This window comes from Hyla sarda, chromosome 1, assembly GCF_029499605.1.
Source record: "Hyla sarda isolate aHylSar1 chromosome 1, aHylSar1.hap1, whole genome shotgun sequence".
Lineage (NCBI taxonomy): Eukaryota > Metazoa > Chordata > Amphibia > Anura > Hylidae > Hyla > Hyla sarda.
In genome coordinates this window covers 276,113,363-276,132,588 of record NC_079189.1, presented here as the reverse complement: position 1 = coordinate 276,132,588, position 19,226 = coordinate 276,113,363, and the positions used below count along the sequence as shown (strand labels likewise).

The following is a 19,226-nucleotide window of genomic DNA, read 5'->3' as shown; positions in this document are numbered from 1 at the left end:
CATTTTCACCCACAGAATAAATATAACATGTCACGTTTACCATGAAGTGTACAGCGTGAAAACGAAACCCTTTAAAACTAGCAAAATTGCTGTTTTCATAAAAATTTTCTCACACAATTAATATTTTTTTGGGATTTGTCGTCCATTTTATGGTAAACTGAGAGGTGTCATTACAAAAGTACAATTGGTTGCGCAAAAAACAAGCCCTCATATGGGTCTGTCGTTGAAAATATAAAAGAGTTATGTATTTTAGAAGGAGAGGAAGAAAAAACGTAAATTCAAAAATAAAATTGGCCTTGTCCTTAAGGCCAAAATGGGCTTGGTCCTTAAGGGGTTAATGATTTAAAAAATGCTAATGACATTAAATAAAAAAGGTTAAACACTATATTATAATTAAAATTACAGATCACGCTATACAGTCACCATTGATTTAAGTTTTAATCTATCTCACAAAATTATACATACCTGTCTTCCATTATTATTGTACTTTTTTCACTGTCCTGCTCCCAATAGTTGCTCCTAATTCGTAATAAAATGACTAATTTGTTACCCACAATTTCTAGCATCCCCACAGCATCTTTAAAAAGATCACAGAAAATGAACAGTAACATTTAAAATACACATGAATGGAAAATGGTCCTGTCTATTGTTATTGCGATAAAGCTTCTCTCACAATGCTGTTAAAAACAGCTTAAGCAAGAGGGCATCCCCAATAATAATGTACAAAAAATGACATTAAAAGAATAACAATCAGCAAATAGAAACATTAGAAATAAAAAAACATGTTTCAGTATTTGGCTCTAATCAGTAACAAAAAAATAAAAAATCTAGGTGATATTTGGCTCAGATGAAAAGAAAAATAGATGGAACCCCTACACGTTTTTTTTATTTTTTATTTTTTTTTTTAAATAAATAAATCAAAAGAAAATAAATAAAAAAAAGTGGGATTCACCCTATTTTCATTCTCAGCCAGATATCAACCAAGCAGCAACCGCTTGACATTACCAGGGTGGGCAAGGACCATTGTTATCGACCCTCTCCAGCCTAAATTACACCAGCCCCTTACAGCCTAGGCCCAGGAGGAGTACCAGTTTTAAAAACTCTGGGCACATTGCTGCCATCTCTTCTTGGTACCCTTGTGGTGGTGAATTCCAGGGTGATAATTAGGGCTTAGGGACTAACGCTATGCTCCAGCTTTGTAATGGACTTCGTCATCATATTCCTAGGGTGTTGGCTCTCATACCTCAACATATTGTTTCTATCTGTGGGTTTTACAAAAAAGGTCAGTCCTAAGTCTATCACCTTCTCCATAGACCCAGTTGTCCAAAAATTGGACAGCTGTCTCTGAACATGTCATGGTGAACTTGATGTCCACATCTACATCATTTAGATAATCAAAAAAAATTGTGATGGACCAATCCCTCAAGTACCTTTTGTTCAGAAACAGTCATATTACCTCTCTGTCCCCAATGTACAATCCCCCGTTGTTTAGACTGTAATGTTTGTACATCCTTCTCTATAAGAGAAATATGTTTCAATGGCATGAGAATTAGTAACAGGTGTAAAGCCACTTTTATTAAACAAACTTAATATGTCAGGACCGACTGCGGGGGCAGGGAGAGTGAGCCCTAAACTGACCCAAAAAACACTCTCCCTGCCTACTTGCCCATACATCCAAAACAATGGATCAACATCTTGGAGCCAGTCCCTCCCTGCGCTAAAGTGAAATGGCATAAAAACAAATATATACATAGTCTGTTACAGGACAGAAACAGAAAACTACGGCCAGAAACAGAAACTACTAAACAACCAGATATACCAAACAGGATACAAATACTAACAGGGCAGAATATAAACAGGAAAACTGATCAGGAACATTGGACACTGTTCACAAACAGTACAATGAACAAAGATCGGATCAACCAAACAGGATATAAATATAGAACACTGTTCACACTGGACACAGATAAATAACTAACAAACAGATTAGGTCCAGAACACAAGACTGAGAAACGGATGAGTCAGAAAAGACTCTTGGAACAAACAGTAATAACCACTCAATCCCCCAGAAAACCTCCAGAAAACACGGGAATGTCTTGATACTAGAACTCAATCTCCCAGAGTCCACCATGGAGCACAGAGATATCTTGTACTAAAACTCAAGTCCCATTAAAAGGTCACAGGGATGTCTTATTAAAAAAACTGAGAAAACAGATACAAGAAAACTCAGTGTGAACAGCGACATAGCAGAACGGACATACTAATCCTAAAACCGACTAATGTAACACAGACTAAAATCTACAATAAAACACTATTTAACAATGGCTAAAAACTCAAATATATATCACAAGATAATTACAAGGTAAATGCTCAAGCAGATATAGAGGTATAATGCACAGACATCATAGCAGCATTATTGCACAAGTAAAGTGTATTGCACTAAATAACTAGCAACTCGAATACATACTGAGCTGGACTTATATAGGCACACCCGCATCGCAATTGGGTGAAAAGCTTAACTCTTCCACGCCTAGAGGAAAAGCACAGAAAACAGATGATGCATGAAAAACAAGGTCTGAACAGGATGAGGTACGAGAGCCAACACCCTAGGAATATGATTAAGTCCCTACCACGTAGTCAATTCATAAGAGTTAAAAAGAATAGTGGATGATCCGGAGAAATTGGAGGGGAGATTTGAGGAGATGGGTAGTAAATTCAAGAAGAGAGGGTATTCACCACCTGTCATCATCCCCTTGTCATCATCCCACACCCCCCCTTCATCATCCCCTTTCATCATCACCACATGTCATCAGCCCCACCTTCATTATCACCGCTTGTCATTGTCTGATACAGTGGTCTTCAACCTGCGGACCTCCAGATGTTTCAAAACTACAACTCCCAGCAAGCCCGGGCTTGCTGGGAGTTGTAGTTTTGAAACCTCTGGAGGTCCGCAGGTTGAAGACCACTGCGGCCTTCGACATCATCCAGCCCCCCCCCCCCCCTCTAACCCCCTTTAGTTTTGTACTCACCTCCGCTCAGCGGGACGTTAGGGTGCGCTGGTCCGGTGCTGCAGGACTGTCCGGTGGGGAGGTCGTCCGGTGGGATAGTGGTTCCGGGCTGCCATCTTCACCCGGGGGCCTCTTCTCCGTGCTTCGGGCCCGGCCCCGGAATAGCCACGTTGCCTTGACGACGACGCAGAGGGACGTTCATTACCAACGTCCCTCTGCGTCGTCGTCAAGGCAACGCCTCTATTCCGGGCCCGAAGCGCGGAGAAGAGGCCCCCCGGTGAAGATGGCAGCCCAGAACCACTATCCCACCGGACGACCTCCCCACCGGACAGTCCTGCAGCACCGGACCAGCGCACCCTAACGTCCCGCCGAGCGGAGGTGAGTACAAAACTAAAGGGGGTTAGAGGGGGGGGGGGGCTGGATGATGTCGAAGGCCGCAGTGGTCTTCAACCTGCGGACCTCCAGAGGTTTCAAAACTACAACTCCCAGCAAGCCCGGGCTTGCTGGGAGTTGTAGTTTTGAAACATCTGGAGGTCCGCAGGTTGAAGACCACTGTATCAGATAATGACAAGCGGTGATAATGAAGGTGGGGCTGATGACATGTGGTGATGATGAAAGGGGATGATGAAGGGGGGGTGTGGGATGATGACAAGGGGATGATGACAGGTGGTGATGATGAAGGGGGGATGATGACAGGCGGTGATGATGAAGTGGGGGATGATGACAGGCGGTGATGATGAAGGAGGGATGATGACAGGCGGTGATGATGAAGGGGGAATGATGACCGGCGGTGATGATGAAGGGGGGGGGGATGATGACAGGCGGTGATGATGATGAGGGTGTTAATGACGGGGTCTGGATGATGTATTTCCCACCCTAGGCTTATACTCGAGTCAATAACTTTTCCTGGGATTTTGGGGTGAAATTAGGGGCCTCGGCTTATATTCGGGTCGGCTTATACTCGAGTATATACGGTTAGTACCAGTGTGAGAAGGTCAAATCTATACTTAGACAACAATTGATGAAGCCAGTGAACAAAGAGAAAAGTGACCTGAGACGGATCCCATTTATTTCCACTTTCAGTGGTTTGAGTAATGATATTGCTTCCATTGTACGTAGGCATTGGAGAATCCTCTCTGAGAGTTTTCCCCAGATTTTTCTGCCCCTCCACTTCTCTACTACAAAAGACCTAAAAACATATGTGATAGGTTGGTTAAAGCGGATATAGGTAAGGAACCAATTGATCTTGCCTCTAGGTTGAAACCGGGCAGTTTTCCATGTGGGAACTGTAAAAATTTTCACCTTTATGATTAAAGGTATTTGCTTTATCCACCCTATGACTGGACAGTCTTTTCCAATTATACGACATTTGACTTGTAGTTGAGGTTGGAGCTGGCTTAGCACCCGCATGTTTTTTCCTTATTGTCTTGAAGCTATTCATGGTGCCACTTCGTCTCTCTTGCTATCTGGACAATATTATATATATATATATATATATATATATATATATACACACACACACACACACACAGTACAGACCAAAAGTTTGGACACACCTTCCCATTCAAAGAGTTTTCTTTATTTTCATGACTATGAAAATTGTAGATTCACAATGAAGGCATCAAAACTGTGAATTAAAACGTGTGGAATTATAGACATAACAAAAAAAGTGTGAAACAACTGAAAATATGTCATATTCTAGGTGGAAAGTGTCCCCCAAGTGCAGTAAAAAAAAAAACATCAAGAGCTACAAAGAAACTGGCTCACATGCAGACCGCCCCAGGAAAGGAAGACCAAGAGTCACCTCTGCTGCAGAGGTTAAGTTCCTCCGAATCACCAGCCTCAGAAATCGCAGGTTAACAGCAGCTCAGATTAGAGACCAGGTCAATGACACACAGAGTTCTAGCAGCAGACACATCTCTAGAACAACTGTTAAGAGGAGACTGTGTGAATCAGGCCTTCATGGTAGAATATCTGCTAGGAAACCACTGCTAAGGACAGGCAACAAGCAGAAGAGACTTGTTTGGGCTAAACAACACAAGGAATGGACATTTGGAAATCTGTGCTTTGGTCTGATGAGTCCAAATTTGAGATCTTTGGTTCCAACCACCGTGTCTTTGTGCGAGGCAGAAAAGGTGAACGGATGGACTCTACATGCCTGGTTCCCACCGTGAAGCATAGAGTAGGAGGTGTGATGGTGTGGGAGTGCTTTGCTGGAGACACTGTTGGGGATTTATTCAAAATTGAAGGCATACTGAACCAGCATGGCTTACCACAGCATCTTGCAGCGGCATGCTACTCCATCCGGTTTGAGTTTAGTTGGACCATCATTTATTTTTCAACAGGACAATGACCCCAAACACACCTCCAGGCTGTGTAAGGGCTATTTGACCAAGAGGGAGAGTGATGAGGTGCTGCGCCAGATGACTTGGCCTCCACAGTCACCAGACCTGAACCCAATGAAGGCAAAAGGGCCAACAAGTGCTAAGCATCTCTGGGAACACCTTCAAGACTGTTGGAAGACCATTTCAGGTGACTACCTCTTGAAGCTCATCAAGAGAATGCCAAGAGTGTGCAAAGCAGTAATCAAAGCAAAAGGTGGCTACTTTACTTTGAAGAACCTAGAATTACATATTTTTTGTTGTTTCACACTTTTTTGATATGTCTATAATTCCACATGTGTTAATTCATAGTTTTGATTCCTTCAGTGTGAATCTACAATTTTCATAGTCATGAAAATAAAGAAAACTCTTTGAATGAGAAGGTGTGTCCAAACTTTTATTTCAAATATATATATATACTAGCTGAGTACCCAGCATTGCCCAGTTTTACCTACCTAATCCTTGTGGTGGAGGAGAAGCAACATAGGAGGAATTACTTGTCCTCATATCCCGTCCTCATATCCTGACCTCATATCCCGACTTCATATCCCGACATCATATCCAATCCTCATATCTAGTCCTCATATCCCATCCTCATATCCAGTTCTCATATCCTTTCCTTATATCCCGTCCTTATATCCCGTCCTCATATCCCAACTTCATATCCCATCCTCATATCCCATCCTCATATTCCAACCTCATCCCGACCTCATATCCCAAACTCATATCCCGTCCTCATATCCCAAGCTCATATACCATCCTTATCTTCCGCTCTCATACCCTCTCCTCATATGCCAACCTTATATCCAATCCTCATATCCCATCCTCATATCCAGACCTCATATCCCGACCTCATATCCCATCCTCATATCCCATCCTCATATCCTGACCTCATATCCAGTTCTCATATCCTGTCCTCATATCCTGTCCTCATATCCCAACCTCATATGCTGTCCTCGTATCCCAACCTCATAGCCCATCCTTACCTCCCGCTCTTATACACTGTCCTCATATCACAACCTCATATCCAATCCTCATATCCCGTCCTCATATCCAGACCTCACATCCCGTCCTCATATCCACACCTCATATCCCGACCTCATATCCTGACCTCACATCCTGTCCTCATCTCCCGCCCTCATATCTCATTCTCATATCCCATCCTCGGGTGGGGCTGAGTTGTGATGAAGAGATTGTAGGGTGAAAATAGAAGGAGGCGTGGTTTTGTGGAAGTGGGCATAACTTGCAAGCTGGACCAATGCACAAAAAGGGGAGAAAATAAAAAAGGGTGTGACTTCAATGGTGGGTGTGGCTTTGTGAGATGGCGCGTGGCATGCAGGAGGGGTGTGGCTGGACTGACGCACTCACCAGGAGATGCATAGCAGAGCTTGGAGTTAGGTAATGGAAGTCCTATATACTTGCATGGGACTTAAAGGGGTTGCCCACCATAAAGTGATTTTAGTACGTACCTGGCAGACAGTAATGGACATGCTTAGGAAGGCTCTGTGCTTGTCTTGGGGATAAATGGCTATGTTGTGAGATTACCATAATACTGTGGCTAACTTTTTGTGAACTGGTATTTCCTGTTTGACTTTTCTTTTTTTGACTATAAATCCCACAATTCCATTTTCCTCCCACACACCCCACCCATGGAAACATAAATGAGCTGCAGACCTGTGGTTTTCAATTAGGGTGCCTACAGCTGTTGCATTAGTTGCAGATTGATCTCTCTCCCACCAAGCAATCGCTCCACCCATTGAAGCAGACAAGCTCCCTGTCATCAGCTGACCAGTGAGTCAGGTCTCGGCCGCATTGCAAGCTGGGAAAAATCTGAGACAACAGTCATTTTGTATGCTGTTAAAAATAAATAGTGGGGTGAAAATCACATAAGAATTGTGAGAAAACCGTCACACACAGGTACAGACACTATATTATGAACTACACGAACCTTGCAACCCCTGTAGCATAGTCAAATAAAAAAAATCCTGGAATACTGCTTTAAGACAAAAAATAGACTTGCATGGTACTTTAAATAAAAACTCTGACCGTCGCAAATGGGGGTGGGTAAGGGTTCATTTATCTAGCCTGTTTGTAGTTGACATATTAGTAACATGTGTACCAAGTTTTATGGAAATATCTTTAGCTGTATGGAAGTGATGCTGGAACATACACATATACACACATACATTGAGACAGATATATATATATATGCTAGCTGAATACCCGGCGTTGCCTGGTTTTTCCTTTCTAATCCTTTTTGGGGAGGAAAATACACAGGAGCGAGCTTTTGACTTCATATCCCGATCTCCTATCCCGACCTCCTATCCTGACCTCCTATCCAGTCCATCTACCCCAACCTCCTATCCCGTCCTCCTATCCCGACCTCCTATCCTGACCTCCTATCCCGTCCTCATATCCTGTCCTCCTATCCCGTCCTACTATCCCGTCCTCCTATCTCGACCTCCTATCCCGACCTATCACGACCTCCTATCCCATCCTCCTATCCCAACCTCATATCCCGACCTCCTATCCCAACCTCCTATCCAGTCCATCTACCCCAACCTCCTCTCCCGTCCTCCTAGCCCATCCTCCTATCCCGACCTCCTATCCCGACATCCTATCCTGACCTCATATCCCATCCTCCTATCTCGACCTCCTTTCCTGACCTCCTATCCCGACCTCCTATCCTGACCTCATATCTCGTCCTCCTATCCCGACCTCCTATCCAGTCCATCTACCCCAACCTCCTATCCCGTCCTCTTATCCCGACCTCCTATCCCAACCTCCTATCTCGTCCTTCTATCTCGACCTTCTATCACGACCTCCTATCTTGACCTCCTATGCCGACCTCCTATCCCGACCTCCTATGCCGACCTCCTATCTCGACCTCCTATCCCGTCCTCATATCCCGGTCCTCCTAACCCAACCTCCTAACCCGTCCTCATATCCCGTCCTCATATCCCGACCTCCTATCCCGTCCTCATATCCCGACCCGTAATATGTGTACCAGGTATTGAAATATCGCCAGCCATAACGGAAGTTATGTGGGAACATACATTTCCCATTGATTTGCATGGGACTTTAAACAAAAACCCCGAACCTCACAAATGGGGGTAGTTAAGGGTTAAATTAACTATCCTATATTTTAAGTGGACATATAAGTAACATGTGACCAAGTATTATCGAAATATCTCCAGCCGTTTGGAAGTTATGCAGTAACATATATTTCCCATTGACTTGTATGGGACTTTAAACATAAACCCCGCCCCTGTCAAATGGGGGTGAGTAAGGGTTAAATCCCCTATCCTATGTTTGTTGTTGCCATATAAGTAAAATGTGTGCCAAGTTTCATGTTAATATCTTTAGCCGTTTGAACGTGATGCTGGAACATACACACATTCTGGGACATTTATCATCGTTGCTTTGGTAAGCAAGTTCTGTAGTCATTTTTTTCTTGCTATTTTTTTGCTTATGTATGACATATTTATCATACTATCACAGCGGGTTGATAAATTTGGCTTACATGAGCAAAAACCAAGAAATCACTTTTAAATACCATTTTTTTTAGCACACATAAGCAAAAACCAAATAATGACTACAGAACACCACTTTGCAGCTTTGAAAAAAAATGTGTATATATATATATATATATATATATATATATATATATATAATGTGTGTGTGTTTATTACATTTTTTTAACGCTGTTTTTTCTCCATAAATGTACTTACTCATTTTTTTTTTTTGTTACTTCTTCTACAGATCCGTGTATCCTGTGGACTCCTTCGGATTCGGTGGACTACTTCGACGATCAGCGTTTTTCTTTGCTTGATGTTAATAAAATGGTTAATGAGGGCTTCTGGGGTAGTGTTTTTTTGTAATAATTTTATTTTTAAACCTGTTGTGTTTTTTTTTTTTTTACTTACTGGACAGGCTTAGTAGTGGAAGCTGTCTTACAGACCGAGTCCATTACTAAGCCGGGCTTAGCGTTAGCCACAAAAACAGCTAGCGCTAACCCCCAATTATTACCCCGGTACCCAGCCGGTACCAACAAGCCCAGAGTGTCAAAAAGGGCGCTCCTGGGCCTAGGCGGTAACAGGCTGGCGTTATTTAGGCTCAGGAGGGCCATTAACAATGGTACTCACCCATCCTGGTAACGTCAGGCTGTTACTGTTTTGTTGGTGTTTGGCTGAGAATAAAAATTTATTTTATTTTTACCGCCTAGGCCCAGGAGCGCCATTTTTGACGCTCTGGGCCTGTTGGTACTGGCTCTTCCCGGCACCCCTGTGGCGTTGGGTACCGGGGTAATAATTGGGGGTTAGCGCTAGCTGTTTTTGTGGCTAATGCTAAGCCCAGCTTAGTAATGGACTCCATCTATAAGACAGCTTCCACTACTAAGCCTGTCAAGTAAAGTAAGGAAAATACACAACAGGTTTATAAAAAATTTTATTACAAAAAACACTCCCCCACAAGCCCTCGTCAACCATTTTATTAAAATCAAACGCTGGTCATCGAAGTAGTCCACCGAATCCGAAGGGGTCCACATGACACACGGATCTGAAATGAGAAAAAAAAATGGGTTAGTACATTTATTATCACCTGCTCGCACATCTCCCGCCTCGCACGACTACAACTCCCAGCATGCCCTTACAGTAAGGACATGCTGGGAGTTGTAGTTGTGTGGTGCAGGAGATGTGTGGGCAAGTGACAAGCTTGTCCCCTGCCCCCAGCTGCAGAACTGCACTCTGTGTGTGTGTGTGTGTGTGTGTGCCCGGGCTCCCTTTGCAGGACTACAACTCCCAGCATGCCCTTACAGTAAGGACATGCTGGGAGTTGTAGTCCTGCAGCTGGGGGGCAGGGGACAAGCTTGTCATTCGCTTGCACTGCACAACTACAACTCCGAGCATGTCCTTACAGTAAGGGCATGCTGGGAGTTGTAGTCCTGCAAAGGGAGCCCGGGCACACACACACACACACACACACAGAGTCACACACAGACAGAGAGACAGACACACATACTCACCCATCCAGCGCAGCGATTCTTCTCTCCGGGCGCACTGCGAGTGACGTCACTGACGGAGGGACGTCAGGCCGGAGCAACCGAAGACGTGGGAGTGGAGGCCGGTGCAACCGAAGACGTGGGAACGGAGGCCGGGCACAGTGCAGGTGAAGGCCTGGGGGCTGGGGGGAATAGAGGGTTGCTGGTGGGGGCGGAGGCCGGGCACAGCGCAGGTGAAGGCCGGTGGGGGGGGGGGGGGGGGGGCGTGCGCACGGGGGGGGGCGTGCGCACGGGGGGGGGTGCTGATGGACCCCCCTTACAGACTCCTATATCCCCTAATGTTATGTCACTGTTCCGGTCGGTCCTGGGATTGGCTGCTGGTCCTGGCCAATCACAGGACCCAGCGGGAAATGTGAAATGACAGCAGGGGATTTTGGAGTCTGCGGCGCCGGTATATGTTATAAGGAGCCCGGGCTCTTCATACAGCCTCCCCGCTACCCTCACTTAATTATGATGGGGACACTGATATCCCCCCCCCCCCCTTGTCTCCCGCCCGCGCCGCTCAGCTCCCGCTGCTACAAGACTACAACTCACTGGAAGGGCATGCTGGGACATGTAGTCTTGCCACAGTTAGCAGACAGATGGGAGTTGTGTGGCGCTTGCAGGTGAGAGGGGGGGGATGTAAATCACTGTAGTGTCCCTGTTGCGCAGTGAGGGTAGCTGGGAGAAAGTATGTCGGAGCCCGGGCGGCAGTAGCTTTTCCTGCTCCATGTTGGAGCTGGAGTAAATTTAGTCAATTTTTACGGCCGTTGCGACATGTTATTGCGCAGCTGCGACTGTCGCAGTTAATAAATACCTGACTAAACCAAGTAAAGTTTTCAAACCCGCGTACCGTAGTCAAAAAAACAAAACTTGCTCTTCTTGCTCGCATAGATGATTGTTGCACGAAAAGTCACAGTGTCGCAGTAGCGACTTTTTTGCCACAAATTTACACAGAAAAACTCGGGTAAAAGGGTTGATAAATGCCCCTCAATGAGTTTTATATATATAGATATATGCAGCACAACCCAAACTATTTCCAGATATTGCAGATGCAAGCAAAAAAAGGAGTCCAGGTCACAGTCCACTCCAAATAGCCAATAAACAAAGATAGGTTCTGCAGCACTCCAGTTTGTGCAAAATGCGGTTTATTATTCCATTTCAAAGATACAACGTTCCACTAGCTTCTCGCCGGCTTGAGAAAGAGGCTGGTGAAACATTGCATCTTTGAATTGAAATAATAAACCACATTTTGCACATTGAAACTAGAGTGCTGCAGAACCTCTTTTTGTTATATATATATTTGGGTGTGGTATATATTTTTTTTTAACAAGAAGTTGATCACATTTTTTTTATATCATTGTATATTTTTAACCTTTTTTTTCTTTAATTTATAGACATTTTGCCTGCCTTTCCTCTAAGTACATGTGCCCAGGTGTACCAGCTGTTATGAGCACCCTTCTTGCCAATATCAATGCTTACTATGCCCACACCACTGCATCAACTAATGTGTCTGCCTCAGATCGATTTTCTGCCTCAAACTTTGGTGTAAGTTAATTTTCAATTGTAAGAATAATAGCCAATAGTCCTCAGTGTCTTACCCTGGAAAAAGAGTGTGTGCGGTTCAATATAAAATTTAATATTACCATATAATAGAAAGCCAATACATGAAAGCAAATACATATAATTTAATATTTAATAATATTAAATTTTTTTTTTTTTCATTTTTACTTATAATTTTCAACTGTATCATTCATAATAAGAAAGACTAAGAAACAGTGAAGTGAGTAGATTTTTTACAATATTTTATACTACATGCAAAGCAAGGCAACATTTCATATTTAGATAATTACCCAATGTTGAGTATAAGTAAAGCTGCATTGACAATATGTATTAGAGATGTTTATGAGCAGATCCTGACAATTTTGATTTGATCCTTCCAATGTATGGAAACAGCTCAATAGTTTCCTATTGTCTCTCCTTTGTTGGTCAGATAAAATACCTGACATACAGAACTTTTCCTATACATGCTTGGCGGACAAATCTTTGAAATGGACAGTCAGCCCAGTGAATATCCACCTGTTTTTACACTATGTCATTTTTTTGGCCCAATGTTCTGTTGCTGATTATTTTTAATACGTATATATACTTCTATTAAAAAATCTTAAAGGGAACCAATCATCAGATTTTACCCTATATAATGCTTGGCAAAACGTTATATAGGGTAAAATAGTTGTCCTCACCATCCCCGGGGGATGCTCCTGCCCCCAGGGATGGTGAAGATATGAAGTTATAAACTAGTCACCGCCGCCGCCGTAAGTAGTCACCTGGGCGGGGAGCTCTTCTCACCAACTCCCGTTCTTCGGCCGGGAGCGACGCCCCCTCCGCTTGATTGATGGGCCGCATCATTGTTCCGCTCACTGAACAGACGGAGCAGAGCGATGACGCTGCCCATCAATCAAGCGGAGGGGGCGTCGCTCCCGGCCAAAGAACGGGAGTATCCCCCGGGAATGGTGAAAATAAAGATTTTACCCTATATAATGCTTTGCCAAGCGTTATATAGGGCAAAATCTGATGATTGGTTCCCTTTAAACCTTCTAGTACTTATCAGCTGCTGTATACTACAGAGAAAGTTGAGTTGTTCTTTTCTGTCTGACCACAGTGCTCTCTGCTGACACCTCCGTCCATGTCAGGAACTGTCTAGAGCAGGAGCAAATCCCCGTAGCAAACCTATCCTGCTCTGGACAGTTCCTGACATGGACAGAGGTGTCAACAGAGAGCACTGTGTTCAGACAGAAAAGAACAACTCAACTTCCTCTGTAGCATACAGCAGCTGATAAGTACTGGAAGGATTACAAATTTTTAATAGAAGTAATTTACTAATCTGTTTAAGTTTGAAAAAATTATTCTCCACCAGCGTATTCCTTTAAATTGAACAGAAAAAAAAATACACAATGTTTATTTTAAGTACCATAAAATTCAAAAACTATACATGTTTGTAATATTAGGAGCAACAGAGGACTGTAACACTTAAAAAAATATATTCTACAAACCTTATTGTGCTATTCTTGTTTTAATGTTAAAGCATTACTGTAATTTAAAAGAAACTTTCAACGTGTAGCTAAATTTGGGAGAAGCACAGAGTGATGCACTCTCTGGCTCCCTCCTCTATCTGTCTCATGCATAAGATCTCCTGCAACAAGTCGGATCGAGCAGCAAGCCAGGGAGTGAAGCGCTCGGTCAGGTCGCATGCTTCTCCCTGCTCCATGTAGTGATCAGTGGGAATCTCAGCACTGAGACCCAGACCAATCAAAACTTTTGACATGTCTCTGTGACATGTCAATAAGTTTTTTTTTAAGTGACAGTAATGTTGTAAGGTTCAATAGCAGCATGTGTCTAAATAGTACAACTAAGGTCATAAATATATTACAGTGAAACCTCTTTAAGAAGACCATCTAATTGGCATTAAAAAATGTTCTTCTATAAGAATTGCCATTATGTGAACTGAAAAACTAGCACACAATATCTGTTTTCAAGAGGTGGTCTTTTGAAGAAGTCTCACTTTAGTTGTGTTCATTTCTTCTTTGATCATCTGATATAGAAGAAACAATAAATGTAAATCTACAAAGGATATTAATTTATATTTTTGCAATTATAGTTTTGATGATACTGAAAATTGCTTACAGCACATTATTTTTATTTACTTAAACAGAAGGAAAGATTTGTCAAACTGCTTGATCAACTGCACAACTCCTTGCGTATTGACCTATCAATGTATCGGGTAAGAAGAAAATACAGTTTTGTTCTTACAAGTGGTATGTCCAAACATTTATATTAAGCTTTAAACACACAGACAGTCCCATCCAAGAGTTAAAGAAAATTTATAATGTGCACAGATACAACTTGTAGCTGCACTCATGTTTTTTGTATTCACTAGCAATTGTTACTTTGAGATAGTTGCTTTTGTATACCAAAACATATTGGAGCAATTCATGAAAACTAGTACAGAGGAAAAGTTGGTACTATTGACTAGAGCCTTTGGAAAAATCTAAACAACTGCCTGATTGGTTCTACTGGCAATTGCTATAGGCCACTTTTCCCCTTGATAATTGTACGTCAACCCATGGAGCTGTTCTAATAAAAAAGGTGGGGGTCTTAAAAAAGGGAGGAGTAACATAAAAATGTACAAAAGAGGCACAAATGGTAAAACAAACACCATACCACAACTAGAATTCTCCTAAGAAAAAAAGATTTTTGAGTACTCATCATAAAATCCTTTTCTTAGTGAGGTTAATAGAGGGAAAGAACATGGGTATAAGCTAGTGCCGCTAAAAGAGGGTGCTTTACAATTGATTGGTTTTGTACACACCCTTGCAGATTTTAAGTGATTTAAATTCTGCAAGTTTAATTATTTTTTATTTGGGTATTCTTGACCCGCAGCGCACAGAGGGCGGTTGTCTGTTTTGTTTTTTTCTCTTCTCTTCCTCTCTCCCTACCATTCTTCGGTCCTCTCACTTGATAGCTGAGAAAGGGGCACAATAAAAGTATTCTGATTGGTCCCCTGAATTTAAAGGGACTCCAGGATCGAGGGAAAAGATTGATTACGTTGAATTATCTAAGAAAAAAATAACTAAACTTTGCCTTTATTCAGGAAACTCGCTATATGACCTAACATAGTTTTAGGCTTACCAGTATACATTTTACCTGGGGGTTTATAGTTATACTCCTAACTATATATGAGCGAATCGAAGCAGACAAACCCAAACTCGTTATGAATTTCATGATTTATTCGATTCTCAACAAATGCGAATATCGACGCGATTCTATCGCGCAAATCACTTAATTTAACTCCATTTAAAAGTGTTCCAGGCTCCGGGACACCTAAAATGGCGGATCCACATGTCAGTACATGGGGCAGGGAACGCTTGGAAGGCGGAAAGGCAAGGCGGGAAGGGAGGTAGGCGTGATGATCCTGAATCACATGCAACCTATCAGCATTCATTGACCCCTGTGATGTCACAGCCCTATATAATCGGCAGACTTTTTGCGGCTGCTCATTTCATGCCATACACTGTAGAGGGATAGGAGGGACTGCGTGTCTCTGTGTGTTACACAGACACGCTGAAATGATTATAATGCAGCGTTCCACTTCCAACTGCTAGTCACATCAGCGTTGTGGAAAGAGAGAAGTGCAGTGCTTGTTCTCACTGAGAAGGATTTTTATGCCAGCCATTAACCTCCCAGTCACATTATTCAGCATTTTATCAGAGAGGGGCAGATAGCTTTTCGTTGCCTCATACATATAAACAAGCTGCCTAACTTCATGAACCTTATCACAGGAGGCAGGAGTGATTTTTCAGCGCAATTCTGTTTATTTTTCCCACAAGAAATCATCTGCTGCGTATACTAGTCTGTAGACGGTATAATAACCAGCAGCAGTTCACACTATTCTTAATACTCTGTGACAGAGTGCAATTTTGGGTTTAATACACATTTTTCTTTTTTTTGTGGTGCTGCACTGTTGTGTCCTGCTGCTGTGCAAAAATATGTTTTTTTCAGCGGACTGTAGTTCATTTTTCTGCCCTCATACGTGCATACCACATAGCTACATCAAAGGAGTCTACTATTTTGTACCTGTTAATCTGTCAAGGGCCTACTTACTGTGAAAGTCCAAGCAAAAGTATTCACAGGCTGGTGTTTTATGAAAATACGTTTTCCAATTGTACTGTTGCAAATTTTGTTTGCCCTCATACGTGCATACCTACATCTAAGTAGTGTACCATTTTGTGTCTGTTAATCTGTCAAGGGCCTACATACTGTGAAAGTCCAAGCAACAGTACTCACCGACTGGTGTTTTACAAAAATACAGAGTTTTTTGGCATATTGTAGCGCATTTTTCTGCCCTCATCAGTGCATACCGCATGCGTACATCTAAGTAGTGTACCATTTTGTACCTGTTAATCTGTCAAGGGCCTACATACTGTGAAAGTCCAAGCAACAGTACTCACCTGCTGCTGTTCTAGACAAATACTGTTTTAAGAGTAGTGAAGCGTATTGTACTCCCCTCATATACGCACTAAGTATGTCATGCAGAGAGGTGCCAGGACGTGCACAGAGGAGTGGCAGAGGCCTAAATCCTTCAGGCAGAGGTCGCAGCAGACTAGGGGCGAGTGGCAGAAGGAGTCGCAACGAGAGGTCATGTCTTGACCAGCAACCCATCTGCCCTTGTCGATTGGTTAACACGGTTATCCACTTCATCACAAGTGACATCGGACACCCCCAGTCAACAGTCATTGGGTTCCTCAGACACAACCCTCAGTTGGCATGGCCCAGGAGCAGTCCCTTTCCTCCCTTCACCTCTGTCCTATGCTATTCCCTCTCCTACAGAAGTATCTTATGCTGTGGGTTCAGCTCCAGTATTCATTGAGGACGATCTAATAGTGGACAGTCAGCAGCTACTGCCCAGCCAAGAAGGGGAGGACACATGCACAGCTTCCTCTGCTAGGCGGGCAAGTAGTGATAAGGAGAGTGACGTGGGAGGCGGTGTTGCCGGGGTTCAGGGTCCTGAAGCAGACACTGTTGAGGAACCTGAGGAGGACATCAGTGACATGCAGACACAACTCGATGAAGATGAAACCGATCGCAATTGGGAGCCGGGTGCAGAAGGGGCTTCATCATCAGTAGAAGAGAGTTGCAGGTTGCCCATGAGGCAGCAGCTGAGCCAGCAAGGCGGTAGCATGGTTGGCAGTCAGGGTAGTGGCAGAAATGGAAATTCTGGAGCCAAACATGCCCTGGGGAGACCACCTGCTTCACAGCAGCCTGCCTTTCTGGGAGGTAGTGGAACAGGGGCTCCTGGAGACGGCGGCAGCAGCAGTCAATTAGTCCGCACTGTTGGTGGGAAAATCAGTAGCAGTGTAGCAGTTTTTCATCAAGAATCCGGAGGAGGTTCACATAGCCACATGCAAGATATGTCGGCAGAAGGTGAAGCGTGGCCAGGGTCCCAATGTTGGCAACACGGCCCTGTGTCAACACATGCTTCGCCACCATAAAGAGGCCTGGGAGAACCCTGGCTCCGATGTAGTAGTCCAGCCTGCTGCTTCACCCAGTGGCCAGCCACTCCCTCCTTCAGCCAGCCAAGGCTCCACCACCTCAGCCGAAGGGAGCTGTGTGTCATGCCCTCCTTATGTGCTCCAGATGCTCCTGCTTCTCCCCCTTTTAGTCAGCCATTCCGCCAACAGTCCATCCGCGAAGCCATATCCAAGAGAGAACAGTATTCACCCACTCATCCAACGGCACAGAAGCTGAATGTGCTCCTGTCTAAGTTGCTGGTGCTGCAGTCCCTCCCTTTTGAAGTGGTGGACTCTGCACCTTTCAGAGAACTGATGGCTTGTGCCGAGCCGAGGTGGAGAGTGCCAAGCCGTCATTTCTTTGCGAAGAAGGCAGTACCAGCCCTGCACAATTTTGTGAAAGAAAAGGTGGGCCAGTCCTTGAGCTCTAACTATGGTCAGGGACAATACATGTCCTTTACGGCTTACTGGGTGAATGTGATTCCTGCACAGCCACAACCCCAACTTGGACAGGTCACGCCCTTCAGCATACCATGGCTTACTTGGCTTACTGTTGCTGCTGGGCCTGTGCCAAAGAATGTTTTGATGGTAGCACTAGCTAACATACATCTTCAATAGAGATTTCAACATTCATCTTTTAATCTTAATCTGAAAAAAGCAAAAGAGGGAAGACCGACGGGAAGGCGCCTAGTGTGATACCGTTGATGACAAGTGAGGGGGGTTAGTAGGAGAGTAGGTAATGGATGCTCACCTTGAGCGAGCAAAAAAGCTCGCATATAGACCCACAGTGGGGTTAGTGGTATAGATGATAGTCCACCGGATGCAGCTTCTAAACCCAGGGTACAGGACAGGACTAGCCAGTCCTGGAGAGATATGTAGTGGAGAGGAAGAAAAAACCCTTTCAAAGGGCACTGTTGTTGTCCTGGTGAGATGAAGATAAGAAGCCCCTATCTGAAGAAGGGGGCGCTGTCCCCCGAAACGCAATATCCTGTCTGTATCCCTGCTTGCTATGATTCTGCACCAATAAAGAAGCTATACATGCAAAATATTTCTGCCTTGGGCTTCTTATCTTCATCTTACCAGGAAAACAGCAGCGCCCGTTTTTTTCTTCCTCTCCACTACATATCTTTTAATCTTCGGGGTTGTAATTTTTTCAAGACTGAGGGCCTTTGGCCCTCGACGTCATATGACCTATGGAATTATCACAAGAATCCAAAGAAACATGGAGAAATAGCAATGAACCATAACTGATTAAATGAAACATTCGTACTTTCATAATCAGGGACCGCCAGCTCGATGCTCGCCAGAATGGGTAATGTAAAAATTTTATTTTCACATCAAATTGCATTAGATATGACATAAAAGATCTCTTTATCCTCTTCAATTTTGACACCTTATGGTCTCCCTGCTGCCACATAGACGCTCTGCAGCAGTGATTCTAATGGCAATGCCTGTAATCTGCATGCCAAAGTGAATAACAGTATGATTTCACTAACCTAGCACACTCCCAATGCGTGTTACAGCGAGGCAAAGTTTTCTACACCCCTATTGGAGTTCTCTGTAGGCCAGAAATAGCAATTTTTAATAAGTTTTGCCGCAAATTTATTCAACCCGAAACAAACTTTTCAGAAAAATTTGGCGAATCGGCCGAACCAAATTTTGGAAAAGTTTGCTCATCTCTAATCCTAACACTAAATCAAAGGAAACAAGTTTTTTAATTTCAAAGCCATGG

The 19,226-nt window shown here is 43.6% G+C and overlaps 1 protein-coding gene across 17 annotated transcripts in view; it reads left to right on the top strand.

Moving 5' to 3' along the window:
* UNC13A (unc-13 homolog A) overlaps window positions 1-19,226 on the top strand; it is a 701,496-nt gene that overhangs the window by 445,517 nt on the left and 236,753 nt on the right. For all 17 annotated transcript variants that reach the window (XM_056572580.1, XM_056572660.1, XM_056572589.1 and 14 more), the window contains 2 exons: window positions 11,825-11,975; window positions 14,140-14,208. In XM_056572580.1, coding sequence (XP_056428555.1) covers window positions 11,825-11,975; window positions 14,140-14,208 — 220 coding nt within the window. The remainder of the gene's footprint in view (window positions 1-11,824; window positions 11,976-14,139; window positions 14,209-19,226) is intronic.